Here is a 19,370-nt window from a genome sequence, read left to right as displayed (position 1 = left end):
CCATGGGGGCGAAGGGGGGAGCACCAGGGGCTGGGAGCTGATAGCGGCTCTTTCCCCACCCCAAGCTTCCTGCTCCAGCCTAATATAAGGGTCCTGGATGGCTGGAGCCGTCAGAGCTCATCCAGGGTCCACAGCTGTCACAGAGGTGAGAGGGGAGGCTCTGGGTGACCCCAGGGGCTATGGGGGGTGATGGTGACTTGCCCCAGGGGGGGTCATTTAGTCAGGGCCTGGCTCTCACAGCAATCAGTGCTGGATGCCCTGGGGAGGCGACTGGTGCCTGAGGTCATGAGGCCTCCCTGTTGGCCCCTGGGGCTGTCTTGATGCCCAGTGAGGCCTGGCACTGCTCAGCACTGTCGGCCCCTTATATCCTGTGGCGGGGAGTTCCACAGGCTAACAGCACACGCTGGGTTCCACCTTCTGTCCATAGCCAATGGGTGCATATAGCCCGTCTCTTACGAGGTGTTATGGGGCAGGTCAGTTACATCCCCTCTGCCCACCCTGGTTGAGCCATGGCCCTGGGTTCCTTCTCCCCCACTTTCTGGGCCCAGCCCTACCTTAGCTGGGAAAGCTTGCCTTAGTTGTGGGGTGGTCATCAGCCCAGAGGAAGTCAGTGGCAGGGGGTCCCTAGACATAGGTTAATTTGTACACCGGGGAGGGCTGCAGAAACAGGGGGACAATCTGGACTCAGTGGGGTGGGCTGTAGTTGGGGGACCAGTACAGGTGGGGGGAGGCTGTAGGCAGCAGAGTCAGTCTGGGCTCAACGAGGAGGTTCTGGGCAGGAGGGGGTCAATCTGTCTCTGTCTCACGGCCGTCCAGGCCCTCCCTCCCCAGGTCTGCCGGAGATGAAGCTGTACCTGGTCCTGGCGCTCGCCCTGCTGGGGGCCGTCTCTGCTCGCCAGCTCCGTAAGTCCTGGTGCCCGCGTCCCCCTGGATACATCCCATCCCCACCATGGGAGGGAGGAGGCCTGTGGGTCAGGCCACTGTCTCCAGTGGGAACCTCCCCCTCTTCTTCCCCAGGCAGACACAGCAGGGGCCTCATGGGCTTGGGTCAGACCCCAGCAAGGATAGCAAAAGGCTCTGTTAGCCCCCGACCTGTGCTCCAGCTAGCCCACAGCCCCACTGCATCCCAGACACCCGGGTCCTCTGGCCCCCAATAACTTTCAGCCCCACTGCATCCCGGACACCTGGGTCCCCTGGCTCCCCAACCACCCTCCGACCCGCCGCATCCCAGACACCTGTGTCTCCTGATTCCCTGATGACCCCCTGACTCTCTCCATCCTGGACACCTGCGTCCCCGGCCACTAGACCTGCTCCGTCTCCCTTCCTCCATGGAGGGTTTGAGGTCTGGGCTGCGTCTTTGGCTGGAAGAGCCAGTTGGTGTCTCTTGCCCTCCTCCTCCAGATGAGGGCCACCTGAAGCAGGAGGGAACAGCTGAGCAGGACGAGGTGAAGCCCGGGGAGCCGGAGCCACCGTGCCCCACGGAGAGCGAGAGCTTCAGGATGACCGTGCCGGGTGAAGAGGGCCGCACCTATCGCTATGTGGCTGTGAACAATTGCCAGTCATTTTGGAGAGCCCAGGTGAGTGGGTCGGGGGGACAGGTGATGGGGAGGACTTGCAGAGGGGTCAGGAAATGGGGTGGGACGCCCATGGAGGCAGTGGAGGTCATGTGGGGACAGTGCATGGGGTGGTGGAGAGGCCGTGGGGCAGTGGAGGAGCAATGGAAGAGGTGTGGGGGCAGTGGAGGGAGTGTAGGGACGGTGTAGGGTGAAATGGAGGCGGGGGGGGAAGAGTGGATGGTGTGTGGGGCGGTGGCTGGTGGATGTGACTCTGTGCCTGGGCCATGGCTGCCCGTTCCCCCCACCCTCTCCCCACAGTGTCTCTGTGCCCGTTGCTACCGCGGCCGCCTGGCCTCCGTCCACAGCCACTGGGTGAATGAGCATTTGCGCAAGGTGGCACGCTGCCGCACCAACCGGGGCCAGGTGTGGATCGGGGGCATCACTACCCGCAGGGTAAGGAGAGCATCTGAGAGCATCTGGCCCTGCCCCCCCCCCGCCTGGGCCAGACCCAGGGCCCCCCAAACTCCCACATCTGGGCCCCTGCCAGCTCTGAGCTGGGCATCCCCTCCAGTACAGAGTGAAAGGGCGCTACCCATCCCCCCAGTGGCTCAGTGCCCCGGTCAAGAACCCGCTCTGAGAAGCCGCAGGCCACCCCCTGTGAGACAGGCCTGGGGGGCTCCGGCAGCTCAGGGGTGTGTCCCAGCTGCCCCCCCGGTGGCTGGGGTCCCACTGACCATGGTTGCCCATGAGGTGCCTGGGGCTGCTGCCAGGGCAGAGACTGGTGCCAGCAGGTGCCACATGCATCCTGCCCTGCGGTCTGACCCCCTCCCAGCGAACTCAGAGCCCTTCGCTGTGGCCCTGCCTGGCTCCAATGCAGGAGCAGCTCCTGGCCCTGACCTCTGGGGCGATGCGGGGGGTTCCCTGGGGCGCCCTGGGACAGCACTGATCCTACCCCACCCCCTTCCCCACAGAACCGGTGTTGGCGTTCCCGTTGGATCGACCGCAGCCCCTGGAACTACGCCTACTGGGCCAGCGGGAACGTGCAGCGCTTTCGGAGTTGTGTCGCCCTGTGCACCGCAGGTGAGGAGCCTCCTGGGGCAGGGCAGGGCGGAGAGGGGATCTATTCACTGCTTGTGGGAAGAGGAGCCCTGGGGCAGGGGATACGGGGGTAGATGGGGCAGTGGGGATCCAGGGTTTGCTGGGGGCTGGGAGGCCAGGGGTCGGCCGAGAGTACACCAACCTCTCTCCCTCTGCCAGGTGGTCACTGGAGAAACGTCCACTGCAGAACTCGCCTGCCCTTTATCTGCGAGTACTGAGGGGTCTGCTCCCCCCACGCGGGTCCCGCCGCCCCCACCGCTCCGCTGGCCTGGGACTCCCTGCTCTGCTCTGCCGGAGGCGCCCTGGCTCCCTGGACTCGGCTCTCCTCCCGGTCCTGTTCTGGCTCCCCAGGAGGGGCAGCCCCCACCCCCGCACTCGGTCATTGCCTGTGATTCCCTGCAATAAAACAACGCTTCACTCATCACCCCTGGGTGTCATTCTTTCCTGCCCGGGGGCACCGTGGGCCCTGCAGGCTCCATGGGGCTGAGCCACGGGAGCTTGTGGGCAGGGAAAGGCCAGGGCGGGCAGAGGGGCTGGGGGTCACCCCCAGCCGGGGATGGGGTCGGGCGGTGGAGTTAGCGCTGCATACGGCACTAGAGAGCCCATTCACGGAGACTGCATCCAGTTCTGGGGTCTGGCCTTCCCCTGGGACATTCCCAGCCAGCAAAGGGCTCAGACAAGCCCGACAAGACTGAGCCGAGGGCTGCAGCACCTGCCAAAGGCTGAGAGGCTCCCAGGGGCACCATCCATTTAGCTCACCCAAGAGACTCTTCCAGGGGGACTTGCTCCTGGTGTAGCCCACCCTGTGGTGACGCGGGCGTTCACCTTCACGCTGCAGCGCTTCGTTTCCAGAGGTGTCAGTTTGGCTGAACTCGCTGTTCTGGACAGGCCCAGCCTTCTCGCGGCATTGATTGTCAGCGCATCCCTTTCCCAGCCCGACCTATGGCCCCTCAGACGCCATGGGCCCATGACTGCGCAAAGCTGGCTGGTCCCATGGAGGCTGGTGTGGCAGGGCAGAGCTTCCCGGCTTGCGTTCAGGGGAGCCATTTCAGATTTGGGGGGGGGGGGAACTTGAACCATGATTTCAAGGATTACTTAGGCACCTGAAAATTCTAGGTTTCTTGCAGATAGTAAGTTAGAAATGCGCTGACAGAAGCCCTGTGTCTAATTCCTATAAAAAGAAAGAAAATTGTATAAATATTAGACCCACTCACCTCTAATACTAACATGTTCCGACATCTTGTGTCGTCACTTACAGGATACTGCTTCGGGTTAAAATGTAAATGAATGTTCTTACTTTGTTACTAACCCTGGAACACAACACTTGAAAGAACTGTAGACAAATCGAGATGACTTTCCAGCATTCAGGCTACTTATTTCTTGCAGTTTGCCAAGCTTGGAATAGCTCATTTAAATGTTGGAAACATCCTACTCGGGCCGGGGTCAGCAACCGGTGGCATGCATGCCAAAGCTGTCACGCGCAATGATTTTGAGCGGCACGCTGCGCTGCTCCCAGCCCCAAGCAGGGCCGCACGGCGGCCGCTCCCGCCTTCCAGCCCCACCCTTCTCGCATGTGGGCCCAGCAGTGCCCTGACGGGAGCTGGCGCCGCACAGACCTGTTTGGCCCCTCAGCTTCCCATCCTCCCGTCCCCTCCTCCGCCCCCTGCTGAGCAGGGACTGCAGGGACCCCAGATGCACAGGGGCCAGGCAGCCTTCCCCCCACTCAGCCCCCTTTCCCTGTCCCAGAACTAAAGGTGTGGGGGCTGCAGCCACACCCCTCAGCTGGAAGTGGTTTCCATCATATGCAGGGTTGACAGTTGGGTTCAATGGCTCTCAGCTTCCCCACCGGACACATCGTTCCAGATCTCCTATTATCAGCGGCCGCTTTGCCAGCTCCACAGCCCCACTGGGGCTGCAGGAGGGCTTGGGCGGCAGGCTAGCAGGAGCAGCGAGGGAAGGGTGTGCATGTCTCTCCGCAGCATGGCCGGCTCCAAGCGGTGGGACAGGGCCCTGCCCTGGCGATGAGACGCTCTCAGCTGAAGGAGGACGCCCCAGGGAGATGGAAACGGGCTGAAGCAATAGCTCAGAGAGGTCTCAGAGGCTCCATGCACACCAGGGGGTGTTCCCATCACCAGGGTTGGAGAACCTGTGATAAACATCAAGCAAGTTCGATCTTAGCTCCTCAGCACTGTGTCCTTGGGCGAGGCGTCTGGGCTGCCTGCTCTCATTTCCCCACCAAAACGGCAGTGCCTTGGCCAATTTACACCAGCTGCAGCCCATCGACCGCAGCTGGGGTCTGGGCCATCGACACCAGGGGAGATACAGCCGATTGACCCCAGCTGGGGTCTGGCCCATTGACACCAAGGGAGCTACGGCCGATTGATACCAGCTGGGGTCTGGCCCATTGACACCAGGGGAGCTACGACCGATTGACACCAGCTGGGATCTGGCCCACTGACTCCCATAGAGCTATGGTCGATTGACACCTTGGAGCCATGCCTCCATTCTGCCAGGTGGGGGGATTCAGGCATTGTGAGGGGGCCAATTCCACTGCCTGAGTTCCTGGGCACCCAGGAGTTGTTGCATCTCTCCCTGTGTGGCATTAACCCACCCCACAGGGGAAAGTCCTGATGAAAGGGCAACTATCCCATTGCCCAGTGGGGTGGAGCCCTGCCTGATACTGGGCACTATGGGACAAAAGGCACTGGGTTGGATGGACCTGGCACGCTGACATCTGAACTGGCAAATCCTCTGCTCCCAATGCTACAGGGTGCTGTGTGTCAGAGAGGGAGTGAGGGCCCCTGGCAGGGCTGGGTGTGTGGGGAGCCCAGGGCTTGGCTAGCAAGGGGTTGTGGGTCGAGGTTGAGGGGCTCCAGCAGGGCTGGGTGTGCAGGGAGTGTCACAAAACTGAGAATTGTCTAATATTTTTCCGAGCAGCCAGCATCTTGGACTTGGCATCATTACCTGCTGGGTGCCGAGGGGCTCACGTGCTTCTCCTGGCACAGAGCCAGAGACATGAGGGCCTCTGGGACGGGCGCTGTCTGGGCTGGTAAGAATGTGCCATCACGTGCCAGTGGAGGAGACAACGGGCGCCCCAATGACTGACTGTACTGGCCAGTGGCCCCAGCAGGTGTAATACACCGGGGCCTTTTCCCTCTGGTGGCGGCATTAGGCACCACAACCATGGCAAAACCAGGGGCCCCCGAGGCAGCAAGGGGTCCCCTGAAATTCAGATCTGACCCATTTGGTGTCAGCTGCTCTGTCCCACTCAGTGTCCTCCGCACAGCGTGACCTGGCAGGTATTATATGTGGGAGGTCACCAGGAGGGGCCCTGGAATTCCTGGGGTGACCAGGGACAAATACCGCCCCTGTTTCTGGTGCTGCTGTCAATCCACCTCCCTGAATGGCTGTAGCTATCTCAATGGAAGCTTGTTCCTGTCCACCTAGGCACCATCTAGCCTGGGGCTTAGTTCACGGTGTGGTGCTCTGGGGTGTGCGTGCACATTTCAGTCCCCCTGAGTGCCGTAGCTCAACGGATCTCAATTGGGGGTGTAGGCCTGGGCTAGCTCAGCGGGTGGCAATGGACTGGAGGTGTCAGGAACCAGCGTTATCGGAAGGGTCCCAGACACACAGGAGCTCTGCTTGAGATGGAGGCTGTGTTTACACTACCCGGCCTGTGCCAGCACAGCCCCCGGGATAGCCGCAGCGTAGGCTGGTGGAGGGTGGTGTCCTGCCTCCAGAGGAACACCGTTTCCTCCAACGGCGTCAGCTGGGCCGACAGAAATACCTGCTCACCCACGGTAGCTGAGCCTACCCTGGAGGTTGTGCGAGCAGCACAGCTACATGGCTGGATCCCCCCCACCTGCCCCAGGTAGCCGTGCCGGCGTATTTTAAGCGCAGCCCAGGCCTGAGAGGTGAAGGGACAGAGCGAGCTGGAGCCAAGATGGAGCGTGCCGCAGCGTGGCTGGCTGGACCCTTGGCAGCTGCCAGTCTGAACGCGGTCTCTGTACCCATGGAAATGCTTCCTGGCACCAACTGAAGCAGCCCGCTTGGGAAAAGGCTGCCAGGCGCTGCTGCGAACACGGGCTGCTATGTCCCACTCACTCATGCAGAGGGGAAAAGCCTGTGGCCGGGGGTCTGGCTCAGTGGCCCTTCCCCTCCCAACCCACTGTCATCTCAGCCGTGCAGATAAGCATCTCCCCACGGCGCTGGGCAGGTTTCGCAAGGGGGATTTCACACAGTAACGGCCGCGCTGGAACCTCACGCCTGAACTGTCCCAATAACCCCGGGGTCATTTCACCAATGGCCGCAACGCTGGTCACTCGGCCACCAAGAATGGGGCAGCTGCCGCTGGAGGTTGATCCCTGAGAGCCAGGACCCTGTCCCCCCTACCCTTCCCAGCTGCCATGGGGACCCAGTGAGACTGGGACTCAGGGGCTGTAAATATGCCCCAGCACACACTGGTGCAGCCCGAGTGGAGCTGCCCAGCACCCTAGCACCAGCCCCGCGTTGAGGCTGCTATCAGTGCCTGGACCCGGCCTGTCCTGGTCCCCACCCCATCTCTGCCAGCTCCCAGCCTTCCCCAGACATGGCCATGACCCTCCCACACTCCTGTCTCTGCCCTGGTCCCCACCAGCTCCCTGGCTGTCTCCTGGAGCAGGGGAGCTGTGATTGCAGGGGGCAAGCGGACAGCAGGGCCGGGGGCTCATCCTGGGAGATGGGGGGACAGTCCCAGCAGGGCTGTGGCGGGCAGTGGGGCTGGCCATGCTGGGAGCCTAGTTTAGCAGCACCCTTAGACCCACAAGCTGCTGCCCCGGGGGGCTGGAACAATGTGTGTAGTGGGGTTGCTGAGAGCCACTGAAGCCAACTGGAAGCCCTGCATACGATGGAAACCACTTCAAGCCAGGGGATGCTGCCGAACCCCCGCACCTCTAGTTCCAGCCCCTATGTGCTAAGCACCCTCAATAGCCCCCTATGGGTGCCCCAGGCATTACCCTACCCAGCTCCCCGCCAGGAGAGGTGCCACTCCCAGACCCCGTTCCCACCCGCCCTCCTCCCCAGATTGTCCCGCAGGGATCCTGCTCAGAGCTCCCCAGCCAGCAGTGCCAGCAACAGAGGCCGGAGTCCAGCCACTCGACTCTCCCAGCCCCACCAGGGACCCCGAGCTGGGAGCTTGTCAACTTGTAGCCCCTGGGATCTCAACATGCCAGTTAACGAGATCAGGGCCCCACGGGGCCAGGCACTGCACAGACCCCACCGAGGTCAGGGCCCCACAGTGCCAGCTCGCCCAGGCGAGGGCAGATGCTCCATCACTCGGAGGCTTTCGGTCCAGGCTGGGATCTCTCTCCATCTGGCTCGGTCGGGGCGGGAGGCAGGAGCCCCTGGGCATGGCCTGTGCCCGGTGCAATGCAGGAAGGAGCACAGACAGATGGTGCAATGAGCCCACCTGGTCTGGGGTCTATGAAGCTCTGCTTGGACTAAAGTCGTTGCCATGGCAGAGCTGAGCCCCCTGCTAAACCCCCCACGTACTCCAAGGGGTTGGAAGTGGAGCTCATGGGGACAGAGGAAATTTGCAGAGGGCATCAATGCCAGATGTGTGGCGGCACTGTGGAAAGTGTGTGTGGCTTGTTTGTGCCCCAGGGGTCAGCACTGGCTGGTTCTCCCCCAGGCTTTGGGTTCCCAGCACCTCCCCTCACCGCAGGCAGGGAAGGGCCACACGCCAGGCTCTGGGTGATCACCCCACTCCAGTCCCTGCCCCACTGAGCAGGGTCCCATTACAGTGTGTGTGGGGGGCTCCCTGACTCTAAGGGGCCGCCCCAGCGAGTGCAGAGAGGAGACCCTGACCCTGGCGTTCGGGGGGGAGCTGGCACCATCTTGTTGGTGGCCGCCCTGTTCTCGGTGGCCGGGCGACCGGCCATGTGGCCTGCGGTGAAACGGCCCCAGGGTTATCGGGACGGCCCAGGCGCGGGGTCCCAGCGCGGCCGTTACTGTGTGAAATCCCCCTTGTGAAACCTGCCCAGCGCCGTGGGGAGATGCTTATCTGCACTGATGCCCTGAGCCAGCACGGCCTGAGAGCAGGGCTGGAATGGAGGGAGGGGGGAGAAAGGGAGGAGAGGGCCTGACAGCAGCGCTCCTCAATCCCGACCCACAGCTCCAGCTAGCCCAGCCCTGTGCTCCCCCAGCGCCGCAGCTCTGCTGGTGCCCCTCTGCGGCAGTGGACTCTGAGGATTTGCCAGAAGACAGGGAGCTGGGTCCGTAGCTCCACTGGAGGCAATGGACAGATCCCAGCCGGTGTAAAGCATCTGTGACTCCCCTGACTCCCAGCTACTAATGAGGGTGGCCCCCACTGAGTTGCCGTGTCGTGTGTGACTTCCGCCCTCACAATTCCAGGCCTGGCTACCCCTTGCAGGGGGCAGAGGCTGAGTGGCTCCCTGGGTTCCCCCCCACCCTCCAACCACAGCTCTGACGGTGCCCCTCTCTCCCGACCCACAGCCCCAGCTAGCCCAGCCTTATACCCTGGGGCTCTCTAAAGCGGGTCCCCCAGGGGCTGGGAAGAGGAAGGGGTTGAACCCAGGACCCCCATGGGGAGCTGGGGGCACTTTGTAGACAGCTCGTGTGTAGACTACCCCCGATGGCCCCTAGGTGGTGATGTGGGGCAGCTGGTGGGTCAGAGCCCAGGCTGCGGGTAGGGGGTGTCGTAAGCAGTTGGGGGGCGGAAGTGGGGGAAGCACATAAGGGCTGGGAGCTGATAGAGGCTCTTTCCCCATGCCCAGCTTTTTGGTCCAGCCCAATATAAGGGCCGGGACAGCTGGAGCAGGAAGTCAGAGATGACAGGTGCGGGCAGGACCTCTAAGTTGGGGGGTCCGTCTACGCTCAGTGGGGGAAGTGGAGGGGAGGGTCAGGTGGGCTCAGTGAGGGATGGCTCTAGGTGGGGGGGGAGGGGCTGTATGTGTGTGGGGGTCAATCTGTCTATCTCACTGTGTCTCTCCCCCAGGTCTGCCCAAGATGAAGCTGTCCCTGGCGTTGGCGCTCGCCCTGCTGGGGGCCGTCTCTGCTCGCCACCTCCGTAAGTCCTGGCGGAAGTCCCCCAGACCTGTGCTCTCACTGACCCCCAACCCTGCTGCATCCTGGACACTAGGGTTCCCCAACACCCACTGACCCCCACCCTTGCCCTGTCCTGGGACCTGGGTCCCCTCTCCCCCACTGACCCCTAGCCATGCTTTGTCTCAGACCCAGACCCAGGGGCAGCTTACGTGCTCCCAAGCCCCTGCTGTTGTATCGCCTGGTACCTGCAGCCATGGGGGTGTGTCCCTTCTCCCCCCAGTCATTCAGGGGCTGGGGTGCACTATGGGGCTGGAAGAGCCCATCGGTCTGTCTCACTCCCCTCCTTCCCCAGCTGAGGGCACCCTGGAGCAGGAGGTACCAGGTGAGCTGGGGAGCTCCGTTCTGGAGGAGGAGCTCAGGGAACACAAGAAGCCACATTTCAGGATGGTGAACCAACCCCAGACCTTCCACGAGGCTGAGGCGAGTAGAGGGAGCAGGGGGCTGGGGAAGGGTGGTACGTGGGGGCAGGGAATAGTCTGTGGGGCTGGCAGATGGTGCGTGGGGCTGGCAGATGCAGCTTGGGGCTAGCACATGGTACGTGGAGGCAAAGGATGGGAGGTGGGGCTGGTGCAAGGTGCACGGGGCTGGTAGATAGTGGACGAGGCACGTGAGGGATACGGATGGTGTGTAGGGCTGATAGATGGTCCGTGGGGGTGGCGGATGGAGAAGGGGGGCTGGCACATAGGGTGGCACATAGGGCTTGGTAGATAACACATGGGGAGGTGGAAATGGTGTGGGGATGGTGCATGGGGCTGGCTCATGATGCACGGGATGGGTGGATGGGACAGACGGAGCTGGTGGATGGGCTGTGGGGTTGGCTTATGGTGCATGGGGGTGTCTTCTGGAGTGGGAGGGCAGTGGATGGTGCGTGGGTGGCAGACAGGGGCAGTAGCCGTGGGCTGGTCCGTGGCTCCTCCCCAGCTGCCCTCCGACTCTCTTTCTCTCCACAGAAAGAATGTGTGCGTCTCTTCGGTGGCCATCTGGCCTCCGTCCACAACCATCCAGCCAATGCGTTTCTGCGCAGTGCGGCGAAATCCCGCACCAATAATGCCCAAGTGTGGATTGGGGGCATCATCTCCTCCTCGGTAAGGAGAGCATCTGGTCCTGCTGCCCTGGGCCTGCCTGCCTGGGCCTGACCCAGAACCCCCCAAACTCCCCACTGTTTGGGGATGACCCATCCCCCAATGCGGCTCCGTGTCCCCAGCAGGGACCCTGCTCCGGGCAGCCCCAGGTCACACCTGTGAGGTAGCCCCAGGGGGGGAGGTGGCTCTGGGAGTTCAGGGCTGTGTCTCAGCCCTCCCTGTGGCCAGGAGCTGGGGTCTCATTGGAATCCGCTGCCCTCGGCTGCCCATGAGGTGCATGCGGCTGGTGTCAGGGCACAGACTGGTGCCAGTGTGTGCTGGGAGCGTCCTGCCCCCCATCCCAGTGAGACCATGCCCCGGCTATAGCCCCTGGATCCTGCTTGCTCAGCAATGGCCCTGGCTCCTTGGGGAAGGTCCGTGGGGTGCCCTGCAGATGGGTCAGCGCTGATCCTATTCCAGCCCCTTCACTTGCAGGGCGGGCGCCCATTCTGCCGCTGGGTGGACAAAACCCACTGGAACTACACCAACTGGGCCAGCGGGAACCCCAGCCGCTCTGGGGAAACTTGTGTTGCCCTGTGCACTGCAGGTGAGGGGCCACCGGGGCTAGGTGTGGCTGTGTGGGTTGGGGCAGGGGGAACTGGGGCTAGGTGGGGCCATGTGGGCTGCGGCAGGGGATACTGGGGCTAGGTGGGGTCGTGTGGGCTGAGGCAGGAGGAGCTGGGACTAGGTAGGGCAGTGGGGTGCGGGGCAGAGGGATCCAAGGTTTGCTGGGGGCTGAGATGCCAGGCCGGGAGGGCACTAGCCTCTCTTTCTCTGCTAGGTGGTCATTGGAGAAGTGCCAGCTGCGGGACTCGCCTGCCCTTTATCTGTGAGAGCTGAGGGGACTGCTTCCCACGTGGTCCCGCCGCCCCCACCGCTCCGCTGGCCTGGGTCTCCCTGCTCTGCCCTCCCGGAGGTGCCCTGGCTCCCTGGACTCCCACCCGGCCCTGCCCCGGCTCCTCAGGAGGTGCAGCCCCCACCCCCGCATTCAGTCATTGCCTGTGATTCCCTGTAATAAAACAACACTTCACTCATCACTCCTAGGTGTCGTTCTTTCCTGCCGCGGGGCACCATAGCACCGTGGGCCCTGCAGGCTCCATGGGGCTGGGCCAGGGGTGCGGGTGGGCAGGGAAAGGCCAGGGTGGGCAGAGGGGCTAACTCAGCGGGTGGCAATGGACTGGAGGTGTCAGGAACCAGCGTTATCAGAAGGGTCCCAGACACACAGGAGCTCTGCTTGAGATGGAGGCTGTGTTTACACTACCCGGCCTGTGCCAGCACAGCCCTCGGGATAGCCGCAGCGTAGGCTGGTGGAGGGTGGTGTCCTGCCTCCAGAGGAACACCGTTTCCTCCAACGGCGTCAGCTGCGCCGACAGAAATACCTGCTCACCCACGGTAGCTGAGCCTACCCTGGAGGTTGTGCGAGCAGCACAGCTACATGGCTGGATCCCCCCCACCTGCCCCAGGTAGCCGTGCCGGCGTATTTTAAGCGCAGCCCAGGCCTGAGAGGTGAAGGGACAGAGCGAGCTGGAGCCAAGATGGAGCGTGCCGCAGCGTGGCTGGCTGGACCCTTGGCAGCTGCCAGTCTGAACGCGGTCTCTGTACCCATGGAAATGCTTCCTGGCACCAACTGAAGCAGCCCGCTTGGGAAAAGGCTGCCAGGCGCTGCTGCGAACACGGGCTGCTATGTCCCACTCACTCATGCAGAGGGGAAAAGCCTGTGGCCGGGGGTCTGGCTCAGTGGCCCTTCCCCTCCCAACCCACTGCCATCTCAGCCGTGCAGATAAGCATCTCCCCACGGCGCTGGGCAGGTTTCACAAGGGGGATTTCACACAGTAACGGCCGGGCTGGAACCTCACGCCTGAACTGTCCCAATAACCCCGGGGTCATTTCACCAATGGCCGCAACGCTGGTCACTCGGCCACCAAGAATGGGGCAGCTGCCGCTGGAGGTTGATCCCTGAGAGCCAGGACCCTGTCCCCCCCACCCTTCCCAGCTGCCATGGGGACCCCGTGAGATTGGGACTCAGGGGCTGTAAATATGCCCCAGCACACACTGGTGCAGCCCAAGTGGAGCTGCCCAGCACCCTAGCACCAGCCCCGCGTTGAGGCTGCTATCAGTGCCTGGACCCGGCCTGTCCTGGTCCCCACCCCATCTCTGCCAGCTCCCAGCCTTCCCCAGCCATGGCCATGACCCTCCCACACTCCTGTCTCTGCCCTGGTCCCCACCAGCTCCCTGGCTGTCTCCTGGCGCAGGGGAGCTGTGATTGCAGGGGGCAAGCGGACAGCAGGGCCGGGGGCTCATCCTGGGAGATGGGGGGACAGTCCCAGCAGGGCTGTGGCGGGCAGTGGGGCTGGCCATGGCTGGGAGCCTAGTTTTGCAGCACCCTTAGACCCACAAGCTGCTGCCCCGGGGGCTGGAACAATGTGTGTAGTGGGGTTGCTGAGAGCCACTGAAGCCAACTGGAAGCCCTGCATACGATGGAAACCACTTCAAGCCAGGGGTGCTGCCGAACCCCTGCACCTCTAGTTCCAGCCCCTATGTGCTAAGCACCCTCAATAGCCCCCTATGGGTGCCCCAGGCATTACCCTACCCAGCTCCCCGCCAGGAGAGGTGCCACTCCCAGACCCCGTTCCCACCCGCCCTCCTCCCCAGATTGTCCCGCAGGGATCCTGCTCAGAGCTCCCCAGCCAGCAGTGCCAGCAACAGAGGCCGGAGTCCAGCCACTCGACTCTCCCAGCCCCACCAGGGACCCCGAGCTGGGAGCTCGTCAACTTGTAGCCCCTGGGATCTCAACATGCCAGTTACTGAGATCAGGGCCCCACGGGGCCAGGCACTGCACAGACCCCACCGAGGTCAGGGCCCCACAGGACCAGCTCGCCCAGGCGAGGGCAGATGCTCCATCACTCGGAGGCTTTCGGTCCAGTCTGGATTCTCTCTCCCTCTGGCTCGGTCGGGGCGGGAGGCAGGAGCCCCTGGGCATGGCCTGTGCCCGGTGCAATGCAGGAAGGAGCACAGACAGATGGTGCAATGAGCCCACCTGGTCTGGGGTCTATGAAGCTCTGCTTGGACTAAAGTCGTTGCCATGGCAGAGCTGAGCCCCCTGCTAAACCCCCCACGTACTCCAAGGGGTTGGAAGTGGAGCTCATGGGGACAGAGGAAATTTGCAGAGGGCATCAATGCCAGATGTGTGGGGGCACTGTGGAAAGTGTGTGTGCGGGGGGGCTTGTTAGTGCCCCAGGAGTCAGCACTGGCTGGATCCCACACAGGCTCTGGGTTCCCAGCACCTCCCCTCACCGCAGGCAGGGAAGGGCCACACGCCAGGCTCTGGGTGATCACCCCACTCCAGTCCTTGCCCCACTGAGCAGGGTTCCATTACAGTGTGTGTGTGGGGGGGTCCCTGACTCTAAGGGGCCACCCCAGGGAGTGCAGAAAGAGGACCCTAACCCTAGCACTCGGGGGGTAGCTGGCATCATCTTGTTGGTGGCCGCCCTGTTCTTGGTGGCCGGGCGACCAGCGCTGTGGCCTGCGGTGAAACAGCCCCGGTGTTATCGGGACAGCCCAGGCGCGGGGTCCCAGAGCAGCCGTTACAGTATGAAATCCCCCTTGTGAAACCTGCCCAGCGCCGTGGGGAGATGCTTATCTGCACCGATTCTTGGAGCCAGCATGGCCTGAGATCAGGGCTGGAATGGGGGGGGGATGGGGGGAAGGGAGGAGAGGGCCTGACAGCAGCGCTCCTCAATCCCGACCCACAGGGCAGAGGCTGAGTGGCTCCCTGGGTTCCCCCCCACCCTCCAACCACAGCTCTGCCGGTGCCCCTCTCTCCCGACCCACAGCCCCAGCTAGCCCAGCCTTATACCCTGGGGCTCTCTAAAGCGGGTCCCCGAGTGGCTGGGAAGAGGAAGGGGTTGAACCCAGGACCCCCATGGGGAGCTGGGGGCACTGTGTAGACAGCTCATGTGTAGACTCCCCCAATGGCCCCTAGGTGGTGATGTGGGGCAGCTGGTGGGTCAGAGCTCAGGCTGCGGGTAGGGGGTGTCGCAAGCAGTTGGGGGGCGGAAGAGGGGGAGGCACATAGGGGCTGGGAGCTGATAGAGGCTCTTTCCCCATGCCCAGCTTTCTGGTCCAGCCCAATATAAGAGCCAGGACAGCTGGAGCAGGAAGTCGGGGATGACAGGCACGAGCAGGACCTCTAAGTTGGGGGGTCCGTCTACGCTCAGTGAGGGATGTGGGGGGGAGGGTCAGGTGGGCTCAGTGAGGGATGGCTCTAGGTGGGGGGAAAGGGGCTGTATGTGTGTGGCGGTCAATCTGTCTATCTCACTGTGTCTCTCCCCCAGGTCTGCCCAAGATGAAGCTGTCCCTGGCGTTGGCGCTCGCCCTGCTGGGGGCCGTCTCTGCTCGCCTCCTCCGTAAGTCCTGGCGGAAGTCCCCCAGACCTGTGCTCTCACTGACCCCCAACCCTGCTGCATCCTGGACACTAGGGTTCCCCAACACCCACTGACCCCCACCCTTGCCGTGTCCTGGGACCTGGGTCCCCTCTCCCCCACTGATCCCTAGCCATGCTTTGTCTCAGACCCAGACCCAGGGGCAGCGTACGTGCTCCCAAGCCCCTGCTGTTGTATCGCCTGGTACCTGCAGCCATGGGGGTGTGTCCCTTCTCCCCCCCAGTCATTCAGGGGCTGGGGTGCACTATGGGGCTGGAAGAGCCCATCGGTCTGTCTCACTCCCCTCCTTCCCCAGCTGAGGGCACCCTGGAGCAGGAGGTACCAGGTGAGCTGGGGAGCTCCGTTCTGGAGGAGGAGCTCAGGGAACACAAGAAGCCACGTTTCAGGGTGGTGAACCAACCCCAGACCTTCCACGAGGCTGAGGCGAGTAGAGGGGGCAGGGGGCTGGGGAAGGGTGGTACGTGGGGGCAGGGAATAGTCTGTGGGGCTGGCGGATGGTGCGTGGGGCTGGCAGATGAAGCTTGGGGCTAGCACATGGTACGTGGAGGCAAAGGATGGGAGGTGGGGCTGGTGCAAGGTGCACGGGGCTGGTAGATAGTGGACGAGGCACGTGAGGGATACGGATGGTGTGTAGGGTTGATAGATGGTCCGTGGGGGCGGCGGATGGAGAAGGGGGGCTGGCACATAGGGTGGCACATAGGGTTTGGTAGATAACACATGGGGAGGTGGAAATGGTGTGGGGATGGTGCATGGGGCTGGCTCATGATGCACGGGATGGGTGGATGGGACAGACGGAGCTGGTGGATGGGCTGTGGGGTTGGCTTATGGTGCATGGGGGTGTCTTCTGGAGTGGGAGGGCAGTGGATGGTGCGTGGGTGGCAGACAGGGGCAGTAGCCGTGGGCTGGTCCGTGGCTCCTCCCCAGCTGCCCTCCGACTCTCTTTCTCTCCACAGAAAGAATGTGTGCGTCTCTTCGGTGGCCATCTGGCCTCCGTCCACAACCACCCAGCCAATGAGTTTCTGCGCAGTGCGGCGAAATCCCGCACCAATAATGCCCAAGTGTGGATTGGGGGCATCATCTCCTCCTTGGTAAGGAGAGCATCTGGTCCTGCTGCCCTGGGCCTGCCTGCCTGTGCCTGACCCAAAGCCCCCCAAACTCCCCACTGTTTGGGGATGACCCATCCCCCAATGCGGCTCCGTGTCCCCAGCAGGGACCCTGCTCTGGGCAGCCCCAGGTCACACCTGTGAGGTAGCCCCGGGGGGGCTCTGGGAGTTCAGGGCTGTGTCTCAGCCCTCCCTGTGGCCAGGAGCTGGGGTCTCATTGGAATCTGCTGCCCTCGGCTGCCCATGAGGTGCATGCGGCTGGTGTCAGGGCACAGACTGGTGCCAGTGTGTGCTGGGAGTGTCCTGCCCCCCATCCCAGTGAGCCCATGCCCCGGCTATAGCCCCTGGATCCTGCTTGCTCAGCAATGGCTCTGGCTCCTTGGGGAAGGTCCGTGGGGTGCCCTGCAGATGGGGCAGCGCTGATCCTATTCCAGCCCCTTCACTTGCAGGGCGGGCGTCCATTCTGCCGCTGGGTGGACAAAACCCACTGGAACTACATCAACTGGGCCAGCAGGAACCCCAGCCACTCTAGGAAAACTTGTGTTGCCCTGTGCACTGCAGGTGAGGGGCCACCGGGGCTAGGTGTGGCTGTGTGGGCTGGGGCAGGGGGAACTGGGGCTAGGTGGGGCCATGTGGACTGGGGCAGGGGGAACTGGGGCTATGTGGGGCCCTGTTGGCTGGGGCTGGGGGAACAGGGACTAGGTGGGGCTATGTGGGGTGGGGAAGGGGGAATTGGGGCTAGGTGGGGCAGTGAGGTGTGGGGCAGAGGGATCCAGGGTTTGCTGGGAGCTGGAGTGCCAGGTATTGGTCGGGAGGGCATTAGCCTCTGTCTCTCTCTGCCAGGTGGTCATTGGAGAAATGCCAACTGCCAGACTCTCCTGCCCTTTATCTGCGAATGGTGAGGGGGCTGCTTCCCACGCTGGTCCCGCTGCCCCCACCGCTCCGCTGGCCTGGGTCTCCCTGCTGTGCCCTGCCAGAGGCGCCCTGGCTCCCTGGTCTCAGATCTCCCTGTGCAGCAAGTCCCGGCGCTGCCCTGTCTCCCCAGGAGGGGCAGCCTGCATCCCCCACTCTTGGTAATTGCCTGTGAGTCCCTGCAATAAAACAACCCTTCACTCATCACTCCCGGATGTTGCTTCTTCCTGCTCTGAGGCCAGGGTCCTGCACACTCTATGGGGCTGGGACAGGGGAAGTAGTTTGGGGGGAGGAGGTGGCCAGTCTGGACGAGAGGACTGAGTCACTAAGAGCTATCTGTCAAGGTCTGCCCTGGCTCTAGCAGCTGTGTGTGTGTGTGTGTAAGAGTTGGGTGAGAGTGTAAGATTTGTGGAGGGGGGTTGTAGAGGTGTCTGTGCAGAGGCAGTGTAGGGGGTGTGTGGAAGTTGGAAGGGTGGGAGGTATAGGAGAATATGTATGGTGGAGGCCTGGGGAATCCATTTTGTCTTCAGTCACCAGTCTTTCAGTTGGGATTCAGCTTCAGCTGCCAACCTACCTCTGGATCAATTCATCTGCAACTGAACTGAAGCTGTGAAACAAAGGACTGAGATCCATCCAAGTACTGGATGTACACCAGAGGGACTATACAAGCCTTCAAACTCCACAATTCTTCTAGAAACCTGATGTATATGGACTTTCAAATCACTTATATGTATCTGATTGATCTAATCCTTTAACATTTCTCTTATGGTTTGTTCCTTTCTTTTTATAATAAACCTTTAGTTTTAGTTACTAAAGGATTGGCTGGCAGCATGGTATTTTGGGTAAGATCTAAACTTATATTGATCTGGTACTGTAGCTGACCCTTTGGGGTCAGGAGGAAACTTTTTAGTAAAGAGCATAGAGTTTAAATAACTGGTCTCTTTATTGGACCTTGTGGCTGATTGGGAGCTAGAGACTGAAATTCAGTAAAGGGGGATGTGTGTATTTGCATATTGGCTTCTTAATAACCAGTGTGGGAAATCAGAAGCACAGTTTGTGGCTGGTTGGGAAGTCTGACTTCAGTGTCACCCACCAGTGCTGGGAGAATCTGCTCTCCTTTTACAGCCTGCCCTGACCTTGGCATTATAAGGTGGCTGCCCTGGGCACGGAAGGGTCACAGGAGGCCTTAGGGAATGTGCGGGCTATAGATGGTAGGGATATACAGTGTGTGTGTGGGGGTGGGGCGTGTGGGGTGTGTGAGGTTTAGAGGTGTAGGTATGGGGGGTTTAGGAGGTGCAGGGTTCGTGGGGGATGTAAGGGTGTGTGTATGCGGAGTGTAATTATGTGGGGTGTATAGTGGTGGTGGGTGGTTTAGGGGGGCGTGTGTGATGTGTTTAGGGGGCATGTCTGGCCAGTGGCTCCACAGGCACTGTGGCGTAGGGTGGGGAAACTGAGCTAATAATTTCCCTGGAAGATTCCCGGTTCCTGCTGCCTTCTCGCAGAGCTTTTAATTGCCCAGGGAAACAGGGACTTAGGGAGACCCAACAGGCAGTGGGGGTGAGGTGCTCTAACTCCACACTGCCCTAGTCTCTATGGTCTGTCAGCTGCTTAGGTCGGACCATAAAGACTAAGAGTGTGTGTGAAGAGAGTGTCTCCCCACTCCAGATCTGGTCAGGAGGCCTGAGAAAGCATAGAGATGATGGAGTGTGTTGAGGCCAGAATGTCTCACGCTGTCATGGGCTGAGCCTGGGGTGTTCACAGAGGGAGGTTGCAGAGATGCTGGTCTCAGATCCCTCCACTCCCCCCTCCCGCCATAAGGACCAGAGGTCTCCAGGCTACTCCTGCCTGGGGCTCATAATGGGCTCCAGTGACACTGTTGAGGGCGTGAACATAGTTGTTTCCTACCACACACCCCTTCTCAAGCCATCTGAACTCCTTGCTCCGTACTTTTCCGCAGCTGGCTGATCTGAGACGCACCATCAGACCTTCTCAAATCAGACGGCCCGTGCACTTCAGGGTGTTTTTGGGCTCATT

The 19,370-nt window shown here is 61.9% G+C and overlaps 3 protein-coding genes across 3 annotated transcripts; all 3 read left to right on the top strand.

The window, feature by feature from the left end:
• Positions 1 to 820: 820 nt before the first annotated feature.
• PRG2 (proteoglycan 2, pro eosinophil major basic protein) lies at positions 821 to 3,071 on the top strand. Its single transcript, XM_067550734.1, has 5 exons — positions 821 to 903; positions 1,402 to 1,577; positions 1,875 to 2,009; positions 2,528 to 2,636; positions 2,814 to 3,071. The coding sequence occupies exons 1-5, from the start codon at positions 843 to 845 to the stop codon at positions 2,870 to 2,872; spliced, it is 540 nt and encodes a 179-aa protein (XP_067406835.1). The 5' UTR covers positions 821 to 842; the 3' UTR covers positions 2,873 to 3,071.
• A 6,582-nt stretch (positions 3,072 to 9,653) lies between these two features.
• LOC137154885 (bone marrow proteoglycan-like) lies at positions 9,654 to 11,907 on the top strand. The gene is made up of 5 exons (XM_067550733.1): positions 9,654 to 9,720; positions 10,051 to 10,178; positions 10,709 to 10,843; positions 11,315 to 11,426; positions 11,661 to 11,907. Exons 1-5 carry the CDS (start codon positions 9,660 to 9,662, stop codon positions 11,717 to 11,719), a joined length of 495 nt encoding a protein of 164 aa, XP_067406834.1. The 5' UTR covers positions 9,654 to 9,659; the 3' UTR covers positions 11,720 to 11,907.
• Positions 11,908 to 13,961: 2,054 nt separating this feature from the next.
• LOC137154854 (proteoglycan 3-like) lies at positions 13,962 to 17,326 on the top strand. Its single transcript, XM_067550700.1, has 6 exons — positions 13,962 to 13,995; positions 15,214 to 15,285; positions 15,617 to 15,744; positions 16,275 to 16,409; positions 16,874 to 16,985; positions 17,268 to 17,326. The coding sequence occupies exons 1-6, from the start codon at positions 13,962 to 13,964 to the stop codon at positions 17,324 to 17,326; spliced, it is 540 nt and encodes a 179-aa protein (XP_067406801.1).
• The last annotated feature ends 2,044 nt before the right edge of the window (positions 17,327 to 19,370 follow it).

This window comes from Emydura macquarii, unplaced genomic scaffold, assembly GCF_026122565.2.
Source record: "Emydura macquarii macquarii isolate MOO-44397 ecotype Brisbane River unplaced genomic scaffold, CSIRO-AGI_Emac_v2 contig_1305, whole genome shotgun sequence".
NCBI classification, from domain to species: Eukaryota; Metazoa; Chordata; order Testudines; family Chelidae; genus Emydura; species Emydura macquarii.
Note: the sequence above shows the minus strand (reverse complement) of the source record. Positions and strands in the feature narration are given on the sequence as shown.